Source organism: Syzygium oleosum, unplaced genomic scaffold, assembly GCF_021117445.2.
Source record: "Syzygium oleosum isolate NSW1041296 unplaced genomic scaffold, Sole_v2.1 Sole_v2.23, whole genome shotgun sequence".
Classification (NCBI taxonomy): domain Eukaryota; kingdom Viridiplantae; phylum Streptophyta; class Magnoliopsida; order Myrtales; family Myrtaceae; genus Syzygium; species Syzygium oleosum.
In genome coordinates, this window is record NW_026607507.1 from 4,132,827 (window position 1) to 4,158,680 (window position 25,854).

Consider the following 25,854-nt stretch of genomic DNA (forward strand, 5'->3'; position numbering starts at 1 on the left):
TCCATTCTATGGACGTAAAAAATGCGGACATCTTTCTTGCACCGTGTGGTCATTTCCTCGTGTTTCATGATATTGATCTCGCTTTCCTTTGCTTCTCTGCTCTCCTCGTCCTTTCTTTCCTCCCTTTTTCTTCTTCTCCCAGAGGAGAAATCTTGCCCTTTTTCAATTATCAATGATTTGCCCTTTGATCGTAGCGAGCCGAGCACGTGTAAAATGAGAGGAAAAAAAAAGATAGATCGAGAGCGGGTTCGAATAAGAAAAAGCAATTGCTATTATTCTATGAAGGGATGAACTCTGCTGTTGCTTATTGTGAGACCCATCTGGTGTTCCCTCCACGAGATACGCCCGTTTAACACGATTATGCGGTTTTCCATGCTTTAGAAAGCTTATAAGCTGATCTTTCTATAACTATCATTCAAGTCAAAAGTGTTGCGGAAGCCAAACGATCGAATAATAAATTTGACAGAACAAGAAAATAAATCGGACATCAGATTTACGTGATTCGGTCGTAATGATCAACGTCCACGGGGACAGCAGCAACGAATTCCATTATAAATCGAGCGATACAACGGAGATTATAGCCACACTCGAGTTACTCAAACACTCTAAGTATTTTCTAAACCCCAATTACACTCAATAGCTCACACAGTGTTTAGCTCTATAATTCATTACGAAATAATATCTTAATCTCGCGAAGGAATTATACATAAATCTTACCATAAGATTTAATCAGCTTGAATATTAATTTTTTTTAGACGTAATTCACGAACGAAATCAACTACCAACCACTCGCAAGGTAGCGGGGCTTGAAGAAGTCTTCGTTGAAAGCATCCCTTGACCATGAGCATATATAAACATGATATCCACCGCCTGAATAGTAGTCCCACGTTGGTCAACAAAAGAAGTCCACGCCTGGGATCAGGATACAAAATCCAGCCATGCTTTTCTTTTCTTTTCTTTTTATTTTATTTCTTCTTTCCACTTGAGCACAATATCCTTTCCTTTCTTTCTTTGTTGACCGACTTCAACGTGGAAGCTCCATGTTCGACTTTCCTGTTTCAGCGGGCAAAGACTCCGATGCACATTACAACTTTAATTCGGAATTTGATTTCGTATATTTTCCTTAGCTAACTTTTGGACTTCCGTAAAATAATATTTAATCTCGGATCGGATTTTGTCTATCGGGCTCAAACTCGAGACATATTTTAACAAAAAGAACAAATTAAACGTATTAAGTTTCATGAGCCATTAATATTCCCGTGGTTAAAAGATGTGATATCTTAATATTTCAGTCTTTAAATCAAAACGTATCGGGTATCATTAGAATCGAGGGACTATTATCCTCAAACATGCACCAATCCGGCACAAACGACAGCACTCCCATGTTTGGAATGGAGGTTGAACACGGTCCTATGACTAACCCTTCAATCATTTGGGCTGATTCATCTATTGTTTGCCTTTTTGTGCCAGGTTGAACGTGACGAAAGGGGAAACCTAGCAAAGAATAAGTGAGAAGTGCAATGTACTCGTCCTCGGGAAAGTCTTTTCTGGAAGCATCCCTGTGCAGGGAAGTCCATCCAAGGGCAATTGATTTGAGAAAGAGGGTCAATTATAATGGCTTTCCAAGTTTCTCAGCTAGCGGAGTTTGCCCCGGCCTGCGCCAGGCGCTAGGTTCGGGCTCTCCACCCTTTACGACGCGAACACAAGCCTCCTCGACGTGGAAAACTTCACTTCGTGGCCTCAGGAACCACCATCCCAAGGGAAATGTAAGTCGAAATTTTCTCGACCGTGCTTTTCTTCTTCCTCCTCCTTCGTCGTTTTGGTTCTGACTATTTGCTTGTGTTTTCCTCCTCAGCTGCTGCTTCCAGGAGCTGCTCGCCCTCAACATTGCTCCCGTCGGCTTCCTAGACGTGCTCACAGGCACTGCTCTCGCTTGGCATTCGACATCCTCGACATTCGGAGGCTGTTCCAAGTGATTGGAAGACAATCCTGTCCCGTAAGAAAAAACCAATACGAAAATGGGAAGAGTCAAAGAGAGAGGGAGGGGAGTAGGTTCCCTCGGACCTATGGATGTTAATCTTTTCACTTACGGTTGTTCATAGTAATAAAAAAAGAATTAGAATCACATTTCTCGACGAAAGATGAAAAAAGAATAATTACTTACGATGCGTCGACTGTGTGTACTCCAATTATTTACCATTTTTTCGATGGCCGAACAATCATTGATATACACTTTAACCTCATAGGTTCGATAATTAGCCGATTTACATGGAAATTGTATTACCTTTTACCGTCACTGATTAAGACCATGATTAATGTAGTATTACCTGGCATAAATTAGACTAACCGACTTTAACGACAATGTCGATCACTTTTAGTCCGGCTGTAAAATTCAAGATATTTCTTTGGGTAAAAGGACACTAGAAGTGCCATAAGTTGTGTACGGAGATCACTTTGGTACCATAACTTTTTTTCGGATCACTTTGGTGTCAACTTTTTTGAAAAACGATTACTTTAGTGCCAATGCTGACATGGCCGCCGGAAATCTGACGTGGCTCTTTTTTTATTAATTTCCGATGCTGACATGGCTCACCAGAAATCTGACGTGGCTCTTTTTTTGGCCGGAATTTTGGCCGGAGTCACTAAAGTGATCTCTTTTCCTCCGACTTGGCACCAAAGTGATCCGAAAAAAAGTTATGGCACCAAAGTGATCTCCGTACATAACTTATGGCACTTATAATGTCCTTTTGCCTATTTCTTTGACATGGTGATTCGAAAAAATTCACATTTTTCATTTTCACTATAGTCATTGATCTTCAAATTACCAACTGCTCTAAAGTGCGATACCGATCCAAATGAATTATAGTTCATTGTGATCGTAGTTTCGATCTCCCTTTTCTTTATTTTTTATCTTTTTGAAGTTATAGAAAATTAATGAAAAACAATTAAGGCAAACTCTTAGAATTAAGGAGTATTTATTCCCTAATTCTCATACTATTTGGGAGACGTTATATTTCTTTTTATTCCTCTTATCTCATGATATCACATGAGGATCACTCTAGTTAGCAGATCAACCAGCGCAATCTTCACCGTTGGACATGGAGGTGTGTGCTATGTGTTGGCTAGCGTCGGTCACGGACAACCCTTCTCCATCGGCGTATTTCCGGCATCCTCGCTCACAGGATTAGAGAAAACCTTTTGCAATCCCATTGTATGTCGTGGAAGTTTTGGCGAGCTTACTCTGTAGTTTTCTTCTCTAGCTCAGCTTTCCACGTTAAACTTCTTGTGTCCCAATTTTACATTGCCTTGCTGATTTGTTGCTGCAGTTTTCAGCATGCTCTTATAATTCGACAAAGAGGGGAGTAGAAATTTTCCCGGTGTCATATTATCTCTGGTGTGCATGGTGTGACGTGGTCGCAGCACGGGCTTTTCTGCAACAGCTTATTATCGAAGCGCGCTTAATAGTCTCATATAAAAGTTCATGCTCTTACATGAGGATAGTACATTCAGTGACTTCTGTTTACATAACAATGTGGTATCTAATAATCGGTACTTTAACAAGACCATGGTTATTCGGAATTGATCTTGCAGACGATCTTACTGACCTTTCTTGCAGATGATCTCACCGTATGTGCTACGAGGCGGGTAAGTTATTCAAAGGTATTATTGTTAAAGAGATACTAGATTCATAGAGGATCGGCCTCGATCTCATCGGCTAATCTTTGAGTCAACTGGTCAGCTCGGTCATCTTGGCCGCCCGCAAAGTTATAGGCGCGAAACGCGAGTTGAAAAGCTTGCCAGAGCAACTTTACGCATGTTGTAGTTTTGCTCTCGGTGTTGGTTATGCGAGCCCCCATCGGTTGATGCTTTTATCACTCTCCGTTCCTGGACAAAAATTTTTAAGCCGAAATACATAAACAATGTATCTTCTTTTCTCAAGTTGTTTGCACTTATAAGTAAATCATACCTCCAGTGCCAACTCTATGCAGCCTGAAGAAACATCCACCATCGATTCTTTAATTCGAACCAAAATGTTGAAATCAAAGTGAATGTTTTGGCTCAGGAAACGCTTCATCTCTGTCTTTGCTCCTCTCTAATGCATCCACCTCTCCTTTGATCTGTCGCCGACATTTTTTCCCCCAATTAGTATGACACATATATAGTATAGGCACAAGGTATGTCTCTACAGGTAGAGGTACTTGGAGCCTACCTTGTTGAAGTATGATTCGACTTTGTCAAGAAGCTGGCTCAAAGGAGGGATTACTTTCCAGTTCTCTAGCTCAGTAGCTATGCCTTCCAATCTTGAATAAAGCGCTGTCGCCATCCTCAAGGCCTCGAGCTTCTTTGTTGGGAAGCCCTCAAACCTTGCCAAAACCTGATTTCGACTTAGTCCAGAAGATTTTCCAGGTTAAAATGACCCCACTGCTAATGACTGAAAGATAAACAAATGAGAGTAACTTTGTCTCAACATTTGGTTTCTCCACCCATTGTTCTGACATATTGTGATGTGGAAATGTAAGAAGTTCGGATCACTAGAAACTGGAAGATAACAGAACGAAAGTACTGTGTCTCATCGGTTAACTTCTCCAAGTGCTGTTCGACAAACTTGTGGAATTTAAGGAGTTCAGACATGTCCTTTGTTTGAAAAGTACTGATGGCTGCTTTTATCTCCTTAATCAAATTGCTGTGCTCTCGGACTTCTTCTTCAATCTGTTGAAAATATGTTGATCTATAGAACCAAATGAAGCAACAATGTGGCTATTTAGTTTTTTTGCTCACTAACTCACTGCGACAAGGGAATATATATCAATACCAGTAGAGGAACCTGACCTTTCAGCGATCTCCGCTATGGCATCGGCCATTCCTTGTTTCCCTCCCGAAGACTGGTGTTCTTTTGCCTTTCGATGAGTTTTGGTTTTTCTCTCCACCTTATACCTTTGCCTTCAAGTTTCTGTACAACTTGCTCATGTTTGTAGATCTCTTTAGCTTGTTATTTGCTTTCTTGGCGCGCAGAGCTTTTGCCATACTACCTGGAAGAGGTGGTGGCAGTGCACCTCCCCTGGATGGTGGCATAGGGGGCGGTGGAGCTGATGATGATCCTTTACTTGGTGGAATTGGCGGTGGAGGTGGGGGGCAGAGTTGTCTCTGGTTTATTGAATGATAAAGACGAGTCCCTTGGTGGCGTAGCTGGAGGAAGAGGAGGCAGCAGTGGCGGCAGTGGAAGGATTGCTACATCTAGGCTTCCGGTCTCGGCTTCTTCACATCTGAACTAACACTTTGTATATCTTGGAAACCATCTGATTCTCTAAAATCCTTTGTCCCGTGGTCACTTTCTTCTGCGGGAAGTCTTCCAACAACTGCTTCATTTTCGGGAGTCGACACGTCTGGTTTCTTGTTCATGTCACCACCTTCTAAACGGTTGTGGCTCTGCATTGGTGCATGAGGAAGGGTGTAGAATGGGAAACACTTCATGTCGAAAAGCTTTAGTTGCTTCACCGCTTGAATTCGGAGAGGTAGAAGAAATGGAGGCCTGAAAGAGATGTCAGTGAATTCGGGCGGCCTCATGGGAGGATTCAGCTCGGGCAGGAATGATGTCGGAGTGTCGGGTGAGGGACAGGTACTTTTGTTGTCCAAGCAGGACTCACTCAAGATCTCCCCAAAAACATTACTCTTTTCGTTGCTGTCACTGATTTCCTCGTCTTCATCCATCACATCAAATAACTCCTTTGCAATGTTAATCATGTGATGGAGCTTGGCAAGCACTCTGGCACCTATACGAAACATAGTGCTCTTAGTCTAGGGAGCATCTAAAAATGGTCTAATCGGATAACTTACCAAGTTGATCTAAATCGACACTGTCCGTTCCATCATCAGGAATATCTCCAGTATTGGCTATCCACTTGTTTTTCGCCCACAAGTTGCTGACGGATCTTAGAGCACGACATAGATGGATCTGTCCCTATGCGAGTGCCCTCTTGTTAGTTGATGTATTTAACAGATGAAGGTAATAAGTCAGATTCGAATTTAGCTAATTGTCAACGGACCTGACATACTGATATTTCTACTCTTCCCGAGTTCAAATTGGCTTATACGGCGTCATGATATAACTTGTGCAGATCTTCAACGGTTCCAATCATCAGCTGAAGCAAGACATGTTCCAGGAATTATTAGTCCCAGCAAGTAAACCAGCTTGTGAACTAAAACTTCACTCTGCCTTTGCTGTTGATCGGATTACTTACCTGATTAATGGGAACGGAGCTATCGCAAGGAGGAAGGTCGATAAAATCTCGGAAGATCAATATTTTCTTCCGGAGCTCTACTAACAAGATAAAATCTCCCGCCCACCCACATGAGCTTTCGACCTTTGTAGCTACCTCTTTTTGGTTTTTGGCATAACTCCTGCAAGCGTGGAACAAATGGAATCGGACACATGCTCAAATGATATTTATGCTAAATTTTTCATTAGCGGAGACATGTATCGACTTTTGATCTACATGGTTGGAGATATGTTCTTTTATGTTGCATTCTAAATATATCAACAACAGACGTTTGCTATAACCAAATTCGGCTCACTGCCATTTATAATAACCATGAGTTCATACTTGTTGCGGGATCAGACCACACATGATCATCGACTGGGACATTCTTCATAATGCGTGACTGATAAAAGAGAACAACAAATCATGCAATTTGACGTATTTACCTGAAATTGTTCTACGTTGTCGCGGACTAAGGTGTATGTCTCCCCTGAAAAGCCAGAAGCCATTGCTATGATTTAATGTCCTTAATTTTCCAGCAAATGTCGAACCGGAGGAGGATATGAATGTCAAAAAGTGTGATGATGTGTTAGTTCTTCCTATTCTCAGAGCTTGGAAACTGGAAAGCAAAGTTCCGGGCAATAATTGAACAAGAAATCAATCCGACGAATGAATAGCTACACTTAAGATTGACGATCAATGGTGCAAAGACGGGATAAGTCTCCAATAGGAAGAAGGATGAAGAGAGAGAGTGCGAGTAAAAGGTTGTGATTGGTGAGGACAGAGACAATGGCAGCAACCGCCTGCCTCCTTGAGAAGGGCCAAAACTGTGGAGGCGCACCCGTCGTCTCATGTCAATCTCCGTCTCCCTTCATAGTTGAGCCTAATTACAGGGGTAAAGCTTCTCTCCTTCAATTTAGGAGCTGTTGGGACTCCAACGCCTCCACTTGTCTGCGAGTCTGTTATCATACCAAAATGACGTCGAATTCATTCTCTCATATCGCCTTTGTTTAGATCATTGCACTGAAGTTAGAGAATCGGGAACATGATTCCAGGCTAATCATAAGGATTTACTCTTGCCCATATCTGTGCCATTACTACCCGAACGGACCAACCTTAGATAAAATTAGCGCGCTTTCACTCTTTACTTGCGGCGTTTTGAACGAAGAAAGACCTGAATTCTTGTGTGCTAAAACATATGCACAGACATTCATTTCTTCAATGAAAAACTTATGTTATTTGATTCACAAGCGCATACAAAAAGACTTGCAGGAACTCGTTTGGGTTACCGAGCCAAATTGATAACTGCCAAGCTCGGTACCTCGTCGCACCAAGTTCAATACTCCAATGACAACTTCTAGTCTAATAAATCATAATGTGAATGAGATGATGGGCTGTGACCTCAGTAAGTTGACATAAAGTATGACAAAACGACGACCATTGCCAAGATGCATCATCCTCTGCTCATTTTTTTTGCAGGCTTGAAAATGAATAGTATGTTAATACCATATCACCATGACCCAACTAAAGTTATTTTGACTGATCGTCTGATCGATGCTATTACTTCTCGAAATCAAAAGCAATGGTTCCTCAGCGGACGCGGCGCCGATGCCCTGATGGCCGATTGGCAATTGCAAGACCTCAGAGAACCGATCCGCAGGAAAGATAGGACCGAAACCACCATCGCCTTCTCCTTTGCCACCACCTTCTCGTTGCAAAGACGGTGGGAGTTCGACTCGTCAGCTGCCAACCCATCCGCCGATCCTAACTTGTAGGTCTTGAGGAAAACCTGCCGGTGCCTGGCCCGCTCGCGCCTGTAACTGAAGGAGGGCCTCAGGCCGGCATGGGACTCTCTCTTGCGCCTCGACAAGTTCCTCCATCTCGAGGTGGTGTTCCTAGCAAGAGTGTTCATGGTCGTCCAGATTCAGGTATTGAACTTCAGATGATGATGGGATATGATTCTCGGGACGTGATTCTTATATAACACGAAGAATTTTCTAATTGCACATATCAAAATGGTGTGATCTTGGAGACTTTTCGTGATTATTTAAAGCGTTTTTAGTACAGTAGTCACTCGTTGACCGTTTTCCGTTCTCCTCTTTCTTCTTTGGCGGGCGCAAAAGATGACATTAAATGTCGCATTCAAGAAACCACTAGGAAAGTCATGTGTGAATTTAATGAAATGTGAACGTGTTTCAATTGAAAATTATTGGAAAGATTCATGTTTAGGTCTGAATTCTTTTTTTCCCAGTACACATCTAATTTATTTATGTCTTACTCAAGTAGGACCGCTGACGTTCTTAATTTACGTTGCCCATAGTCCGCATAAATTGAATTTGCATTGAGTTTCTTCATTTTATCAATAAGATTATATGGTGTTCATGGTCTGTCCGATAGCCAACAGGAGAATTGGCAGGTGTTGAAATTTTTGGGCTCTTTTGGCGTTTGTTGCTGGCGCCTGCTGCTTGCAGCCGTCCTTGGATCTTAGGATGATGGTGAGGGATTGTTTTTGCTATGAAAGTGTTTCCAGTTGGTCCTGGCCATGTAGTTTATATAATAGTATTGGATGTTTTCATTGACATATAAAGGTGAAATTTTTTTATATACGACCCTCTTAGATGTAGATTTTGTCCCCCACCGAATCTTTCTATTCAAATGCAATAAATCTCACGTTTGGATTACACGTCTCTTGTTTATAGAGTCATCTTTGAAGCCTAACTCTATAGGAGAAGCATAATTCGTGTGCTATGAGATATGAATATGATGCGCAATAAGTTGGCACGAAAGAATATGAGTGGGGAGATAATAAGATGATGCTGATGATGATTGCAGAATGCGAACGGAATTTGCGGAGAACAAGCTGGTGCTATGGAAGGCAAATGCAAAGTGACAGACCAAAAAAGCCCGAAACTTTCTCATACCCTTCTGTTCCTCCCCTGTGCTCCCACAAGCCATGTCCTTCTCTTCCTCTCCTCCTAACCCTTCTTCTTCTTCTTCTTCTTCTTTCTGCATTGGCCCCACCATTTCCTTCTCGTCATGTCCTCTCACACGCCATAGCAGGTACTTTTTGGATCTCTGGCTTTTTCGTGTGCGCGGTGGTGTGGGGCTTGGGGATATTGTTCTTGTCTTTCATGAGTATGAAAGTTTTTGGGTATTGCCCATCTCTTTCTGTACTGCCTTAAAATATATTGTTTTTTTTTTTACTTTTCGATTAGATTAGGGAAATTATTTGTTACGCAAAAGGTGTGCAAAAAGACCCTTTGATTGCGCTTGTTGATGCATTCCTCTGCTAAAAAGCTTCTTTTGCATTGTGCTTCTTTAATTGGAATATGCCTAGTGTGTTCCACAGTTATAGCTGTTGACCTTTGAGAGAGAGAGAGAGAGAGAGAGAGATGAAGACGATGATGATGTTGGGAAGTTGAATTGTGGAAGCAAAGCATGGCATGGGTGCAATCATTGGTGACCCAAGACTTCATAACCCTATTTGTTCTTCATTTGCCTTTTGCTTTCGGTTTAAAAGGAGTGGGGAGAGAAAAAAGAATGCCCATGTTTGATTTGGGCCCCTGATGAGATTAAGCAGGCATAGACAATGCATTCCATCTTGCTCATCTCTCCACCGAGTAATCCCCTACCCGTTTCTATCTTGCATGGTTACTTATATCGAATCCTTTGGTTCTGATACTAGCCTCACAAAATGTGTACCAGCTATTTCTGAGTAGTTAGTGATGGAGCTTCATCTAACCTGCATTGTGATTTCCCTCCTTTTATGTTTTGTCCTTGTTCTGCGTCTAACTGTTAAATAGACTTATGTCGATTGTGTACGAGTCATCCTAACTGGTAATCTTGAGAAACTGTGATCATATTTTATTCCCAATGTAGGAAATGTTCTTTCCTACACTTTTAAGGTATTCTATGTCTGCTGCATGGGATGGACTAACGAGTGTTTGTGCAATGAAGGGTTTATCTGTCTATTTTGTCCTGCATTATTTAGATACTGAAGTTCCTTCCAAAACACAAATGTAGGTTGATGAGGATGAAGTTTACTGGAGACAGAAAAGGGACAATGAAGAGTTGGAATGGTCGCATGACACAATATCACAATTAGCTCAATGTTTTAGTGAGTAAACTTTCCTGGCAACATTCCATCTGTGCTATTACATTTACATACTGGCTGAAGCTGGATCGATTTTGTTCTTCTCATTGACTGCTCTCTAAACTTTGAATATGCAAGTTTTGCTTGCTTCTGATGTATCTGAGAAAATATTGACCACATTAGCCCTTTTTCCTTTTAATATCTCCGTTTTGATGATCCTTGTATCAGCACTAGGTACTTTTCAGTTTAGCACAAGTGCTTTCTTACCTTTATCAAATCCTTGATTAGTAGACATCTATTGTCAGAAGGGATCTGTTTCCTTAACTCGTGTTGCTGTTTTCATGCTATGAGGAGATGATGCAGTAGAGTACTTGGGAGGGTATCAAATTGGAGGCATTTTGATGGATTGTAGGTTTCATTTGTTTGTGGGATGAAATATCTAAACCAGCTCATGTAGCGTCCTAACTTCATTCTACTCAATTTCTTTTTGAGATAATCTCTGAGGTTATCATGTCTTTTTTGGAGGTGCTCATGTTTATCTTTGAGGAACCCTCAGGTTAAATGATATATGAGCACATTTTATTTCATTCCTCGCTACTTATCCTATACTTTGTCAGAGTCTACAAACTGACTTTGAATACTCTTGTATTACAATTTCCAAAGAGCAGACTACTTTTGCTAATATGCATTGTTCTTTTAAAAGTAACGTTCAAGTTTCAACTTATTAATAGATTCATGGCTATTGTAGCTAATGCTATGGTTGGACCACGATCATGGATTGGAGGACTTTTCAACCGCTCCACCAACAGACGTAATGACAAATATGTTGACTACCCTTTCAATCCTCTTCAGGTAAATAAGTAGATCAGCTAGTTCGGGTTTTCATGCATTCACTACTTAGTCTAACTCTTCTAATCCGGTGCTACATCAAGTATCGATATGTTAAGTGCTTATTATTTATTTAAGAATCTCTTAGAAAGCCATTTGATGTTGTTGCTTCCAAGACCACATGCAAAAAAGATATCTTTTTAAGGATTATAGAGAGATTGCAGTTTTAAATTTTTTGCCCAACTATTTGTGCCCTGCCCTTTTAACTCTCAAAATGCTTATTCTTACCAGGTGCAAAGGCTTCAAAGACTTCAAGAACGTTTACAAGTACCATTCGATGAGACGCGCCCGGATCATCAGGTACTACTTCATGCTACCTCATTTTTCCTCTGGCTCTAAGTGATCGGACCACATTTTCTGGCCTCTTGAGAGGAGGTGTACGTGCATCAGCATTAGTCATCGTGGTTCTAAAATCATCCCTGCAGTAATTTTCTGTAAAATCATTTTCAGAATTAGAATCTACATCTGTGAAGGAAACTCAATGATATTTCTTGTTGGCAGGAATCTCTTAGATCATTGTGGTATGCTGCCTTTCCAAATGTCATTTTGACGGCCTTAATATCGGAGCAATGGAAAGACATGGGCTGGCAAGGTCATAATCCATCAACTGACTTCAGGTATTCTTGCTTCAACCAGTCTTGTAGTAATGCCATACTATAGGCACAAATTGATCTAAGTTCTTTTGGATAGATACTGGACAGTCTATAGAATAGATCTTGAAAATTACCAGTCGCAAAAGCTATTCTCTTGGTTCATCTAATAGGGGGAAAATTGAACTTGCTCTTTATAATCCCCTGTTACTTTATCAACAGTCAGATGTGCATAAATGCTGAATATGAAGGATCATATCCTTACTAAAGTTCTGTGGCAGGTTTGGAGATGTATTTTGTTTTGCAATCGAATTATATTGGGTGCTTTCATAAGTTCTTATTGTGAAAAAATTTGCGGTGCTACTTACAGTGATTCTAAATATTTGTGTTAAATAGAGGAAGTGCTATCTTTGCGGTGATAAAGCAATTCATCCACAGAGATATCCCTGTCATGCTACTATGATTTAACCGCAAGTAATAAGCAATTAGGATGCTAGACATCACATGATCTGTATATGCCATGACACTATACCTTCTTTTGTCAAGATCTGATTTGAATATCGATGATTCTCATCTATGCACTGACGATTAACCATTCTTTTCAGGGGCTGCGGTTTTGTTTCCCTGGAGAATTTGCTGTTTTTTGCCAGAACTTACCCAGTAAGTATTCTCTCTTTCTCTCTCTCTCTCTCTCTCTCTCTCTCTCTCTCTCTCTCTCTCTCTCTCTCTCTCTCTCTCTCTCTCTCTCTCTCTCTCTCTCTCTCTCTCTCTCTCTCTCTCTCTCTCAATTGTGTGAGCTTGACTCTTTGCACTCTTATATGTGGAAGTGCATAATCTTTGTCCATGAAATTCTTGCTTTCTTTGATGTCTCCATTTTAACTAATTATAGGAATATTCAACATGAAGAAATCTTTTCATAGGTTGTTGTTCAAGGAAGGTGGGAAACGAGCAACCTGGGAGTATCCATTCGCGGTTGCTGGCATAAATGTTACTTTTATGTTAATTCAGATGCTAGATTTATACTCAGGTGGGTACAGACTGTCTTTTATCATGGGTTTCTGTCATAAGGACTACCATCGGTTTACCTTTTGGGACGATGTGCGTGTCGGTGCTTTGAGCATTTCTGATTACAGAGTCTTTCAATAGAAAGAATCTTAAATTAAAACCTTGGGAGTGATGCTCTGAAATTGTCAAACTTGATGCCATTTCTTGTTGGAGATGTTTCATTCATCTTTCTGATTGATTGAGGAGTTCCTCTTTTATCCTTACAGTCCACAGTGATTCATGCGACTCCTCTCAAACCTCAAGTAACTTAATCTTTTACTAGTGTTTGAGAAAATGTTGAATAAATTGTGTGCTATCTGTTTTGGAGATGGAACTAAAAGCAGGGAAAACAATGCTGCTTTGATGTTCTTTAATTATTTGCTGATGTGGATTATACAGTGCTGTGGAGTGACTTCATTGCTAGACTTTTATTGATACACAGGCTAATGCGTTCAAGCTTCCTGTGCGGAACCATATATTAGCATGGCATCTGTTTGTAGATATGAATGATGGTTTTATAAGTTGATCAATCAATCTTGTGTTTACTTTGCAGTCAAACCAAGATGTCTTCCAGGAGTCAATTTTGTCAAATTGTTAGGAGGTACTCTGCCATTTAGTACTAATTCTTGATCATTTTTCGTTTTCATCGAACTTCAATCTCTAAAACTCAGGTGCACCGCCTTCTGCATAAGACTTATCCTTTACTGACTATCATCACAATTTGATTGGCAGAAGATGAAGAAGCCTTTGATGTACTATACTGTATAGCTTTCGAAATGATGGATGCGCAGTGGCTTGCCATGCATGCTTCTTACATGGAGTTCAATGTACTCTCTCTCTCTCTCTCGCTCTCTCTCTCCTTTGTCATTAGCAACAGCATCATAGTCTGGTACATCACGCATATTTAATGAAATGACGATTGTGCAAACAATCATGATCATAGATAGGCCTACATTAATAATCAAAGGTGCTTGATCTGATCCCATTTGAACTCTTTATCTGGAAAAGGAAAAGTATATGAGGGTTTGCATCGGATAATGCTTGATTTCCAGATGCCAGTTTTCAGAGATAATGCTTGATTTCCAGATGCCAGTTTTCAGAGATAATGCTGGTGCTTTTGTGATTTCGTAATCAACTAATATACCTTCTTTCTCCACACGTGTACCTGCCCTTTTTCCCCTTCTTTCGACATACTTCATCAGGTTTATACCCATCGCTCGTGCTTTAAGAAGATTTCATGTGGGGTTCTCACTTATGTATAGTTCTTCCGCTCTTTAGCGGGGCTCTTTGGCCACAGAAAGAAAGTGTTAGCACAGCATTGGAAGCATTAAGGTTCTCACTTGCATTTGTATGGAGTCTAAACAACATATCTGCCCTGACACTAGACTATTTACGTCCTTGTTAGGAGGTTCTTCGGGTGACGAGGACGCAGTTGGAGAGAGAACTGTCGCTGGAAGACGTCCACCGAATCCGGGATCTACCAGCCTACAATCTGCTGTACCAATAGAGAAATTAACTGCTTCAGTTCAGATATAGAGCGTCCAAGACTTTGTATTCACACGGTGAAAAGTTAAGGAAAACGTCCGGGCTCAGGTTTCGCGCTGGCCGACCGCATGCTGTGCCCTTCTTCTTGAGGATTTGCAGCTACATGTAGCTGAAATGTGTAAACTTTTGGTGGACTCAATGAGAAAAACTTTGGGAAATTGAATCGGAATCTCTTGACTCCTGTGAAGTCATGACTAACAATTTCCAGACATTGACGTTTTCCAGTGATTGAAACTGGCAGGGTCTTGTCTTCCCATTCACTATGTCTTGCCTTGAAGCTCCATGTATTTACCACAGCCAAAAGCTTAAGATATTATCAGGTGGAGGGAGGTCAAGAGCACATAAGACGATCCGTTGTCAATGTGAGATATTTCAATCATAGAAATTTAAGTTGTGAAGAAATAACCAAATGTTCGTCTATTTTGCAAGTTTGCTAATGCGAATAAAAAAACATAAAAGATCTTGTGGGATCATGTCAACCGTTCTAAAAATTAAATTTCCCATTCAATCAGCCAATTGTGGGGTATGTAAATTAAATTTCTTTAAAGTAAATTGCAATTAAGTAAAGATTGCTGGTATATAAACTGTATTGAAAGATTACAGCTAAACTGCAAATATTAAAGGTACAAGTGCGGAAGTAAATAAAAGCCTTTGTTTTGAAAAGGGATATTTTAGTAGGTGAAACTACTAAACCATTCTTTTTCACAATATTGATAAAATGATTGATATGTTTAAAATGTTTTTCTATGGATGTAGAAAAATCAAAATATCATCTATGTAAACTATAATGTAATCAGAACAAGAATTAAAAATGTCATTCATTATTCTTTGGAATTCAGAAGGGGCATTTTTTAATCCAAAAGGCATGACATTCCATTCGTATTGGCCAAAAGGAACAGTAAAGGCTGTTTTGTACCTATCCTTTTCGCTAATTTGGATCTGCCAGAAGCCTGATTTCATATCAAATTTTGAAAATATTTTTGCATCATGAAGTCTATTCAACAAATCTTTTTTATTAGGTATCGGGTATCTTATCCATTTTCATCAGGAAATTTTTTTGACATAATTGTTTTCTATTCGGTCTAATTGTTTGCCATGGTTGCTTCTAATCATTTTATTATAGAAAGCTACTTTGAATGCTATATTTTTTCTTCTACTTATTACTAATCCCCAGATCCTAGGCTACATTTGCGCCTTGTAGGTTAATACTAACAAAAAACCCCCAAATTGGTACACATGTGATAAATTTACCCCAAACTAATTTTTTTACAATCAAAAACCCCAAATTGGTACACCTATGATAAATTTACCTTCCGTCAATTTCTATTAAATTTGATTGTCAAATTACTAGTTTGATGACATGTGACAGTTGCAAATGTACTTGTTACATATTTACCAATTTATAATTTTTCGTTGTATTAATCCAATTTAATGGAGGGTAAATTTGTCACAATTGTACCAATTTAGGGTTTTTGGTAGTCAAAAAATTAGTTTTGAGTAAATTTATCGCATGTGTACCAGTTTAGGATTTTTCGTGATATTAACCCTATATATAATTGGGAATAAAGTGATTAGAAGCAACCATGGCAAAGAAAACTAAACAAATAAATAAATAAATAAATAGGAGATAAAACCCCTTAAGCGATTCAACCGATTTCCCTCGAAAGATGAGAGGCATGAGAAGGACCGTCGCGACCAACCACCAGAATGACAGCACCATCAGCATGTCGTTTCTCTAAATTATATGTATATGTTCCTGTTGCTTACATATTTATCTAAGGTCTATTACATTATTATATGGATTACATTTTGTAAATCAATCTTTTTCCCTCTCTGAGTATGGTTTGACCATGAATATGCCTAAAAAAAAAAAACTCGCGAACCACATGCTAAGATATTAAAGTATAACAACCTTCGTTTTGATGAATACTCATGAGATCATAAGACATGCCTTCTGATAGTTTAAGATTTTAAAAGATTCTTACCACTAAATATGCTTAAAACTGGGTAACATGATGTGAGCACTCTTGTTCGGTAGAACAATATAATTGACTTATATGAACACCCACCTATAATTCTCTCCATCATTGTTGGAACCGGTTTTGACAAAGACAGTTTGCGCGCTAAACATGTATTCAGCAAGCAACATCGAGTATATAAATAGATATAATATATATATATAACTTTCATGACTATACACTTAACCCAGTGGATCCTACACGATTGGGGAGATGAGGACTGCGTGAAGATACTGAGGAACTGCAGGAAAGCCATAGCATCATCGGATCAGAAACTGGGGAAGCTCATAATTGTCGACCTAGTCCTCCTTGGCCAGAACGGTGACAGCCTGTTCGAGGACGTCGGCGTGACGTTCGACCTGCTCATGATGGCTCACCAATCGGGAGGGAAGGAGAGGACGGAGGCCGAGTGGAAGGAGCTGCTGCAACAGGGCGGCTTCCCTCGCTACAACATCAGCAAGATCCAAGCCCTACCTTCCATTATCGAGGCATTCCCCCAGTAAAATCATTTTCTTTTTCTCGGTTTACTAATTCGATTTCGCTATTACATGCACGTACCTTCCCTTCGAAATTGTTGTACTTCCAGTTCTTGCATTGTTTAACAGTGTCATGGTTCTATTGTAAAATTAATAAAATTTCACCATTTGCGTGAAATTGAGTGTGGATCGGGTGGTGCACCGACATCAAAAGCGGCCACTTGACTTGCCCACTTGGGTTGGATCATAAACTATGAGCATCCCTCAAATGCACTAAATATAAATATAGAGGAAAATTATCAAAAAAGTCGTAAATCTATTGCAATTATATCAATTAAATTATAAAAAAAAATTTGCCAATTGAGTCATAGACCTTTTGTATCTGTATCAATTCAATACATCCGACCAATTTTGGCCAGCCGACTCTAACATGGACGCTGGCCATCTTACGTTACGCAATCGGTGCTAACATGAATGCCGGTCGTCCTACGTAGCGCAGCTGATGATAATGTGGATAATTTTAAATAATATTTTAAGATTTTTTTCTTTTTCCTTTTCTTTCTTTTCTTTCTTTCCTTCTTCCTCTTGCCAATTGCCGGACTTCGGCAACCAACCAAGGGAAGAAGGAAATAAAAAAAATAAAGAGAAGAAATGAAAAAATAAAAAAATTCGAAAAAAAATATTAAAATATTATTAAAAAATGTCCACGCTCCAACTGCACTACGTAGGACAGCTGACGTCCACATTAGTGACAGCTGACCAAAATTTTCTGTATGGACTCAATTAGCACAAGACTCGATTAAAAAAAAAAGTTTCGGACTAAATTGGCATAATTGCAATAGGTTTATGACTTTTTTGGTAATTTTTCCTAAATATGGACGATGTGCATGTCTATAACTCATAAATCAAAAAAATTTCTCCGACAAAAGATAGAGGAAAACATGACCCTTTGAAAGTTTTTTGAGAGGGAATTTCTTTGCTTGATGGGGTGTTTACTTCGCTAAAAATCAATGATTTGAAAAATGTTTTTCTTAAAAAAAATTGTCTGCATTGGAAAATTAGTTAACGGATTATGTTTTCATTGTGGATGAGAATCTATGCTCAATGAAAATGACTTATTTTTGTAAGTTATACGAGCGATTAATCTTATGAAAATATTTTGCAAATTGTTGATTTTAGTTTAGTTTTTTTCTTTTCTTTCTCATTTTTTTTATTTTTTTTACATCTCCAGCCATCAAGGTCACCGACCGACTATCACCAGCCACAAGCAAAGGCTAGCAACCCTCGCTTGGTCTAGAAGAGAGCGTCGCAACTCTCGCCGGCCACAAACGAGAGCCAACACCCTCGCCTGTGGCCAACAAGGGCATTGTGACCCTCACCAGCCAATAGGCAAGGGCCGTGACTCTCTTACCCAAACCAGGCGAGGGCATTGCAGTCCTCGCCGACCAATGGGCGAGTGCTCGATTCCCCCTCGCCTAGACCAGGCAAGATTCATTGGCCCTCACCGGCTAGAGATGTAAAAAAAAAAAGAAAAAGGCAAAAGAGAAGAAAAAATATAATAAAAAATTCAAAAAAAATTAAAATATTATCAAAAATTATTCACGTTAGTGCCGGGCGTACCACGTAGGATAGCTAGCATCAATGTTAGCGATTTCCGATAAAAATTGATCAGATGGACTCAATTGACAAAATGTGAAAAGGTTTATGACTCAACTGGCAAAATTGAAAGGTTTAAAACTGAATTGGCAAAAATATAATAGATTTGTGACTTCTAGGATAATTTTCTCAATCTCAAACTGCACAAGCAATCGCCGTCATGGTGGTTGCATGTTATGGGCGACCCCCATTCATTGAGGACGTCCGTCAACAAGAACAAGACAACCACCATCGTGACGATCGCCTATCAAGGATGACCACCACAAGAATGATCCCATTCCAAACGACCAACCATAGGACTATATCCCCGGTTGGCAGAAACAGAACATTTCAAAAACTCACGTTTAAAAATATTTAGGGATGATCGAATCTTTAGCACCTACCTCAATTGTTTTCATTCGATTAAATATTTCAAACGGCCAAAATTCATATGCGTACGTAATTGATTAAGAAAAGGCTTAGGTACCCAAATTGCAACTCCAAGAAAAAATTTAGGTAACTGCGGCATCATTACTCTAAAAAAATGGCAAACTATTAATTTAAATGATACATAAATTTTATAATTATCTCTATACACTTACACATCGCATATCTTTGAACAAGGGGAAAATTAATGGTCGGAAGGACTACATTGGAAAATCGTTAAAATGTTTAAGGCTAAATTGACAAAATTGAAAAGTTTATGACTGAATTAGCTGTCGTACAATAAGTTTAACAGTTTTAAAACAATTATCCCTTTGAATAAGAGATTGCCAATTATGATTATAAGTGTATATATATATAATTGGGAATATAGTGATAAGAAGCAACCGTGGCAAAGAAAAATAAACAAATAGGAAATATATGTTCATGTTGCTTGCATATTTATCTAAGGTCTATTCCATTACTTTATGTAATTACTTTTTGCAAATCAATATTCTGCTCTCTCTAACTATGGGTTGACCATGAATATGCCTCCAAGAAAGCACGCGAATGACGTTTTCGTATGGTTGCGACGTGACCCACGAGTGCTTGACCATGATAATGTCCTCCGATAGCTTAAGATTTTAGAAGATTAATACAACTAGATATGCTTAAAACCGGATCAAGATCCAAGCCCTACCTTCCATTATCGAGGCATTCCCCCGGTAAAATCATTTTCCTTTTCCTCGGTTTAATGATTAGATTTCGCTATTACGTGCACGTACCTTCCCTTCGAAATTGTTCTACTTCCGGTTCTGGCATTGTTTACCAGTGTGATGGTTCCATTGTAAAATTAGTATAATTTCACCATTGCGTACAAACAGGGTGTGGCTCCGGTGGTGCACCAACATCGAAAGTGGCCACTTGGCTCGCCCGCTTGGGTTGGATTCTAAATTATGAACATCACTCAAATGCCCGAAACATAAATGCGGAGGATGTGCATGTCTAGAACTCACCGATCAAAAGACTTTCTCTATCAAAAGATAGAGGAAAACATGACCCTCTGTTTGCATCGTTCAGGAAAATTAGTAAACGGAAAATATTTTTATTATGGACAAGAATCTATGCTCAATGAAAATGACTCATTTTTGTAAGTTATATAAGCGAGTATTCTTATGAGAATATTTTGCAAATCGTAGATTTCTTTGCGATACAAAAACATTCATTTGCTTTCGTCTTATTGGGGGACGGGGCCTACTTGGGCTTCCTTAACAAAGCCCATCCTCCAAGCCCAGTTTTGATTGAGCCCAAACTTTTTACACAGATGCGAGTGTGATTTGGTCCCATCATGATGTAAATAACAGTAGCTAGAAGCACGGTTCAATTCGGTCCAATTTGGATGGAAAATCGAACCAAATCGAAATTCAACGCTTTGAAGAAATACTAAACCAAACTGAATTAAATAATGGCTTGAAACCTGGCGAGACTTGACCTTGCTGTCGCTATGGGCAACCTTGCTGGCTAGAGAAAAAAGGGAAGAAAAAAAATAGAAAAGAAACAATAAAATCAAAATAAAAAAATTATTAAAATATTATTTAGAATTGTCCATGTCAATGCAGACGGCGCCACGTAAGATAGCCGGCACCACGTAAGATAGCCAGTGCTCACGTCCGCAATTTTCAGCCAAAATTGATCGGATGGACTCAATTATCAAAAAGTGAAAAGGTTGAGGACTCAATTGGCACAATTAAAATGTTTTGGACCGAATCGATAAAAGTGCAGCGTGTTTATGACTTTTTGGATAATTTTTCCTCGAGCAACCAAACGAGTGTGTAAAGAAAGTATAGATGAACATCGTATTTTAATTCAAGAGTGAGGCATGGGACGACATCATTTGATCATCTCACCCTAAGAGAAGGAAGAGTACAATGCAAAGTGTAATGTGCCAAACCGTCGGTACGGTGTCCCCTGCCCATTGACTTTAGGATCCACGCCCATGTGTGGCTGTAGAAATAATGTCCCAACTTATCCGACTTTGCCGTTGAAAAGAGCGGATGAGAAGGGACCACCAACGTACCCATTCATTTCAGTGCACTTGCAAGAGTTCCACACTCATTACAGATCGTTCGGTTTGCCCGTCGACGATCACTAAAACGCAAAAGTTATCTCGTATTAAATCAAATTGGGTTGGGCGGGCCAAGATGGATGGCTCGGGTCGAAGAAAGAACCGTATGTCCAGGCCAACCCCCCGGGCGAGCTCATCACGCCCTCCGCTCAGTGGCCGCGTCTAATTTCGTGAAAGGCGGGATCTCTATCACGGCCGTACGTGCTGGCGGTGGACATCTTATCCATTTGGACGGGCTCGCGCGACTATTGCCCGTCTCCCATGTTCGTGATTAGGAAAAGCTTACTTTCTTCCTCCACTAGGCAAAGAAGAAAACCCATCAAAGACATTTTCTAACACTTTGCAAATGCTCACGCACTATCACCAAGTCAAATAGACTATGTCTTTGGATGAAAATTGTTTACTATGTAGTAGTGGGTGTTGCACTTTTGAGATGACATCATTATAACATTGATGTTTGATGGTTTGGATAAGATGAGAAGGGATCGCGGGTTTCCACCGTTGGGACTTCTTGGAAGTGGATTACATGAATGATTTGCACTCCCAAAAGAGGACATCAAAGTCAATGCCTTACGTTAATGTCTAGCTTTTGTGCTTCCAAGTGCATTTATGGAATGCCCAATTGCCCGATAAATTTTCGTCATGAAAAATTGACGAAATGGTCGTGCTTTGAATTTTCAATTGGTTTAGGTTGACGATTGAGAGACTTAGAGATTCCACCTATCATTAGGTCTAGGTCGGGATTTAAGATGGTATAGGGTCCGGCCATCTTTCGAACCGTAGACATAATCAAAGTCCGAACAAACTGGTAATATATCGTATTAAAGTTTTCAACAACATGCTCTTGTCCTTGATACTTGATAGTGTGTTATTATCGGGAAAATAATCCATAAAGTCCTAAATTTATTGTATGGCGGCCAATTCAGTCATAAACCTTTCATTTGTACCAATTTAATTCTAAACTTTTCAATTGTGCCAATTTCGTTCTAAAACTTTTGATGATTTGTCAATGTAGTCTTTCCGTTCAATTATCCAAATGATAGGTTTAGTATTGAATTGGCAAATCGTCAAAAGGTTTATGACTGAATTAGCACAATTGAAAAGTTTGGGATTGAATTAGTCGCCGTACAATATATTTATGACTTCTTAGACAATCATCCCTACTATCATCATATTTATATAATGGCAAAAGTACACCACAAGTGCCATAACTTGTGTACGGCGATCACTTTGGTGCCATAACTTTTTTTCGGATCACTTTGGTGCCAAGTCGGAGCAAAAGAGATCACTTTAGTGCCAATTTGGCCGGAAATCCGACATGGCATTTTTTATTAATTTTTTACGCCGACGTGGCTCGCCGGAGGATGAGTCAGCGTGTACAGTTAGCATTTTTAATTTTAAATAAATTTTTTTAGCGTGTACAGTCAGCATTTTTAATTTTAAATATTTTTCCTTTTTTTTCTTCTTTCTTTTTTCTTTTCTTTTCTTTTCTTTCTTTTCTTTTATCCCCTCGCCGGTCGGTTGCCGGTGGCCAGCCGGCCACCGGCGAAGCCCGAGAAGGGCCGGGCGAGGGCGGCCTTGCCCATGGCCGGCGAGGGGCGGCCGACCCTCGCCGGCGACAGGCGAGACCAGCCCTCGCCGGCCCGGGCGAGGCCGCCCTCGCCGCCCGAGCGAGGGGCGCCCTCGCCCGACGCCAGAAGAGGGTCGCCCTCGCCGGATGGGCGAGGCGACCCTCGCCGGCCGGGCGAGGAAGCCCTCGCCCTGAGTCGGGCGTGGGCGACCCTCGCCCGACGCCGGCGAAGGTCGGCCTTGCCGAGATCCGGCTAGGGCGACCCTCGCCCGCCTGGCAAGGGCTTCCTTCGCCCGACGCGAGCGAGGGCGACCCTCGCCGGCGTCGGGCGAGGGCAACCCTCGCCTGGGCCGGCGAGGGCCAGCCTCGCCTGTCGCCGGCGAAGGTCGGCCGCCCCTCGCCGGCCATGGGCAAGGCCACCCTTGCCCAGCCCTTCCCGGGCTTCGCCGGTGGTCGGCCGGCCGGCCACCGACAACCGGCCGGAGAGGGGAGAAAAGAAAAAGGAAAGAAGAAAAAAAATATTTAAAATTAAAAATGCTGACTGTATACGCTAAAAAAATTATTTAAAATTAAAAATGCTGACTGTACACGCTGACTCAGCCTATGGCGAGCCACGTCGGCGTAAAAAATTAATAAAAAATGCCACGTCGGATTTCCGGCCAATTTGGCACTAAAGTGATCTCTTTTGCTCCGACTTGGCACCAAAGTGATCCGAAAAAAAGTTATGGCACCAAAGTGATCGCCGTACACAAGTTATGGCACTTGTAGTGTACTTTTGCCTTTATATAATCGATCTATGAAGCCATCCACAAATATGAATGCACGAGAGAAGATGGATGCTGATGTCGGATACTTCATTGTGCAAACGTCATAGACTCGTCTCGTGAATGATCGATTGTCAACCTTTTTCTCTCCCACCCGTGTCCCAACTCTTAAGTCTATATTAATTTTGATGAACAACTATGCCCAAAAATAAGATAAAAAAAAAACTAAGTGACAAAAAAAAGAGTACAGATTTTCCCACTCAAAATCAGGTCAAACCGACAAATTCGATTGGATTTAGTCCGGTTCAACGGTTTAGATCGAACCTTTCTGAACATCAAATTGTGTCAGACGTATACGTCTCATTGAGTTGCACGTAGATCGATTCGATTTGGTGTTCAAGTAAAATATTCGATTTGGTTCCAAACTCAATTTCCGATTTTTCCTTTCTCCCCGATCCAACGATTTGAAAACCGGCTATTCCAACCCTAGTTCAGGCAGTCCAAACACATGCGTCCTCGGACTTGATATGAAATCATTAAGCACAAACATGAGGGGCATATAAATAATTTAGTGAGTCTATCCGAGAGTACATGCTTAATCAGATAAGGTTAAGATAGTTTAGTCTGCCCTGATTTTGATTAATGCCGCTGATGCAATCAACTTCACTAGTTCATTGGGGAAAGCTACTCTTCCTTTGGCCATTAGTACAATTTATGTATAATTAATCGAGTGCTTATCTACATCGACCAGACTGCCTATTGGGGCACTAAACCTAGTCATGATTGCGAAATGGCAAACCTAATGTAATGGGATGGAATCTCAATTTCTTGCTTTTCAAAAACCTCCCTAATCGACTTTGAACTTATTCTGCTTTTGTTCTAATCTCCTTTTTAGCACGGAATAAAAGTCCATCTTATTTATAGTTTGTTCGGAGAAACTCCTGATTGAATTTGCCCAAGATAAATCCGGATACCGATCTAATAATTGAGGGCGGAATAAAGTTTATACGGATCGATCAAAGTAATCAAATGATGGGTCTAGAGAAAAATGGAGGAACATCATTGTTGCCATGCCGTCGCAACCACCGCCATAATGGTAGTCAAGCCTCGTTGTTGTGGCGGTCACCAATCTCAGGCGACAACAACCATCACAATGGTTGGTCGCCACAATCTCTCTCTCTCTCTATGTTAGATGGCGATTGTTGCCACAATGGTCGTGATGCTGGTCATCGGTCGCTATGGGATGCTGGTTTTATGGCGATTGTCGCCACAACGGTCGTAGTGGTGGTCATCGGTCGCTATTCGACGCTGGCCGAACCAGCCCACTTCCTTCCTTTCCATTCCAAATCTATTATTCCGTGTTAGCTATTCACCTAGACTCGAATTGGCCTGGTGACAATTTGGGAAACGGGTCATGTTCTATCTTTATAATGACTTTATCTGGCCAAGTAACACGGCCGACCGAACCCAGCACTATTATCCCTACATCTATCTATGTCAGTGGACCAGATTTGCCGACCTTGACATGTGTGGCATCTCCATATCTAGGAGATGACTCCTGAGCGCAATTTGCAAGACGCCTAGGAACTAAAAACAAGTCTCCAATCCCAATCCTTTTATGACAACATCTCCCTCTTCGAGAATGACCACCTCGAAATTCACTGGAAAAGTTGACCCCAAGGTCACATTCCATCTTTGTACAGATCCAAAGTCATGGACCATCCTTGTCCTTTCGCCAGCGATTCCACTACAGGGTGCATTGGATCACCCAAAAAGAGAATTGGATGGTTGCACTTCGAACATTAATTAGACATATTGACCTGAAGAGTTAATGTCGAGAAAAAATCAATATCTTCGGAAATTGAAAATCTTTCTTTATTTAGTCACAAGACGAGAAGGACAATTGCCTGATGATTTGCGAAATTGGAGAAAATTAGGGATAAGTATATGGAAAGTCTTAAAACTTGTGGCGAAAGTACGATTATGTTCTAAAACTTTCAAAAAGTACAATTTAGTATTAAAACTTATCACGAAAGTACAATCGAGGCTTAAAACTCTCAAAAAATGCAATCAAGTCTTAAAACTTATCACGAAAGTGCAATTGAGTCCTAAAACCTTCAAAAAGTATAATCAAACCCTAAAACTTGCCAAATTGATCCAATTAAGTCCTTCCGTTGATGACGCTTTTTGAAAGTTTTAGGACTCGATTGCACTTTCGTGACAAGTTTTAGGATTTCCATTGCAATTATCCCAAATAGTTACTAAGGAGTCTGATAATTTGCGAAACTATACTCCGATTTTCATTGTTTTCTCCTTTTTTTTTCCTCTTTACAATATGAATGCCACAAAGCAACAAACTATCTACGCTCATGACCCTACGAGAGTCAGAGTCAGATCCATCACAACAGTGCATAAGAGCTACACAA

The 25,854-nt window shown here is 40.4% G+C and overlaps 2 protein-coding genes and 1 pseudogene across 5 annotated transcripts; 1 reads left to right on the top strand and 2 right to left on the bottom strand.

Annotated features, from left to right (window-relative positions):
* Positions 1–3,441: 3,441 nt before the first annotated feature.
* LOC115682392 (uncharacterized protein At4g04980-like) lies at positions 3,442–5,073 on the bottom strand (annotated as a pseudogene).
* On the bottom strand, positions 4,910–6,052 carry LOC130134777 (uncharacterized). Its single transcript, XM_056302454.1, has 3 exons — positions 6,045–6,052; positions 5,836–5,953; positions 4,910–5,771 (listed from the first exon to the last, which is right to left on the bottom strand). Exon 3 carries the CDS (start codon positions 5,740–5,742, stop codon positions 5,236–5,238), a length of 507 nt encoding a protein of 168 aa, XP_056158429.1. The 5' UTR covers positions 5,743–5,771; positions 5,836–5,953; positions 6,045–6,052; the 3' UTR covers positions 4,910–5,235.
* A 2,543-nt stretch (positions 6,053–8,595) lies between these two features.
* Positions 8,596–14,645, top strand: LOC115682357 (uncharacterized). Of its 4 annotated transcripts, XM_056302327.1 has the most exons (11): positions 8,596–8,752; positions 9,090–9,317; positions 10,281–10,374; positions 11,099–11,202; positions 11,470–11,538; positions 11,740–11,855; positions 12,434–12,488; positions 12,735–12,855; positions 13,426–13,473; positions 13,605–13,699; positions 14,278–14,645. In XM_056302327.1, exons 4-11 carry the CDS (start codon positions 11,107–11,109, stop codon positions 14,377–14,379), a joined length of 702 nt encoding a protein of 233 aa, XP_056158302.1. In that variant the 5' UTR covers positions 8,596–8,752; positions 9,090–9,317; positions 10,281–10,374; positions 11,099–11,106; the 3' UTR covers positions 14,380–14,645. The 4 variants fall into 4 exon arrangements, with proteins under 4 accessions (XP_056158302.1, XP_056158301.1, XP_056158300.1 ...); XM_056302326.1 differs by lacking the exon at positions 8,596–8,752 and having other exon boundaries at positions 8,869–9,317; XM_056302325.1 differs by lacking the exons at positions 8,596–8,752; positions 9,090–9,317 and adding an exon at positions 9,477–9,877 and having other exon boundaries at positions 13,608–13,699.
* Positions 14,646–25,854: the final 11,209 nt, after the last annotated feature.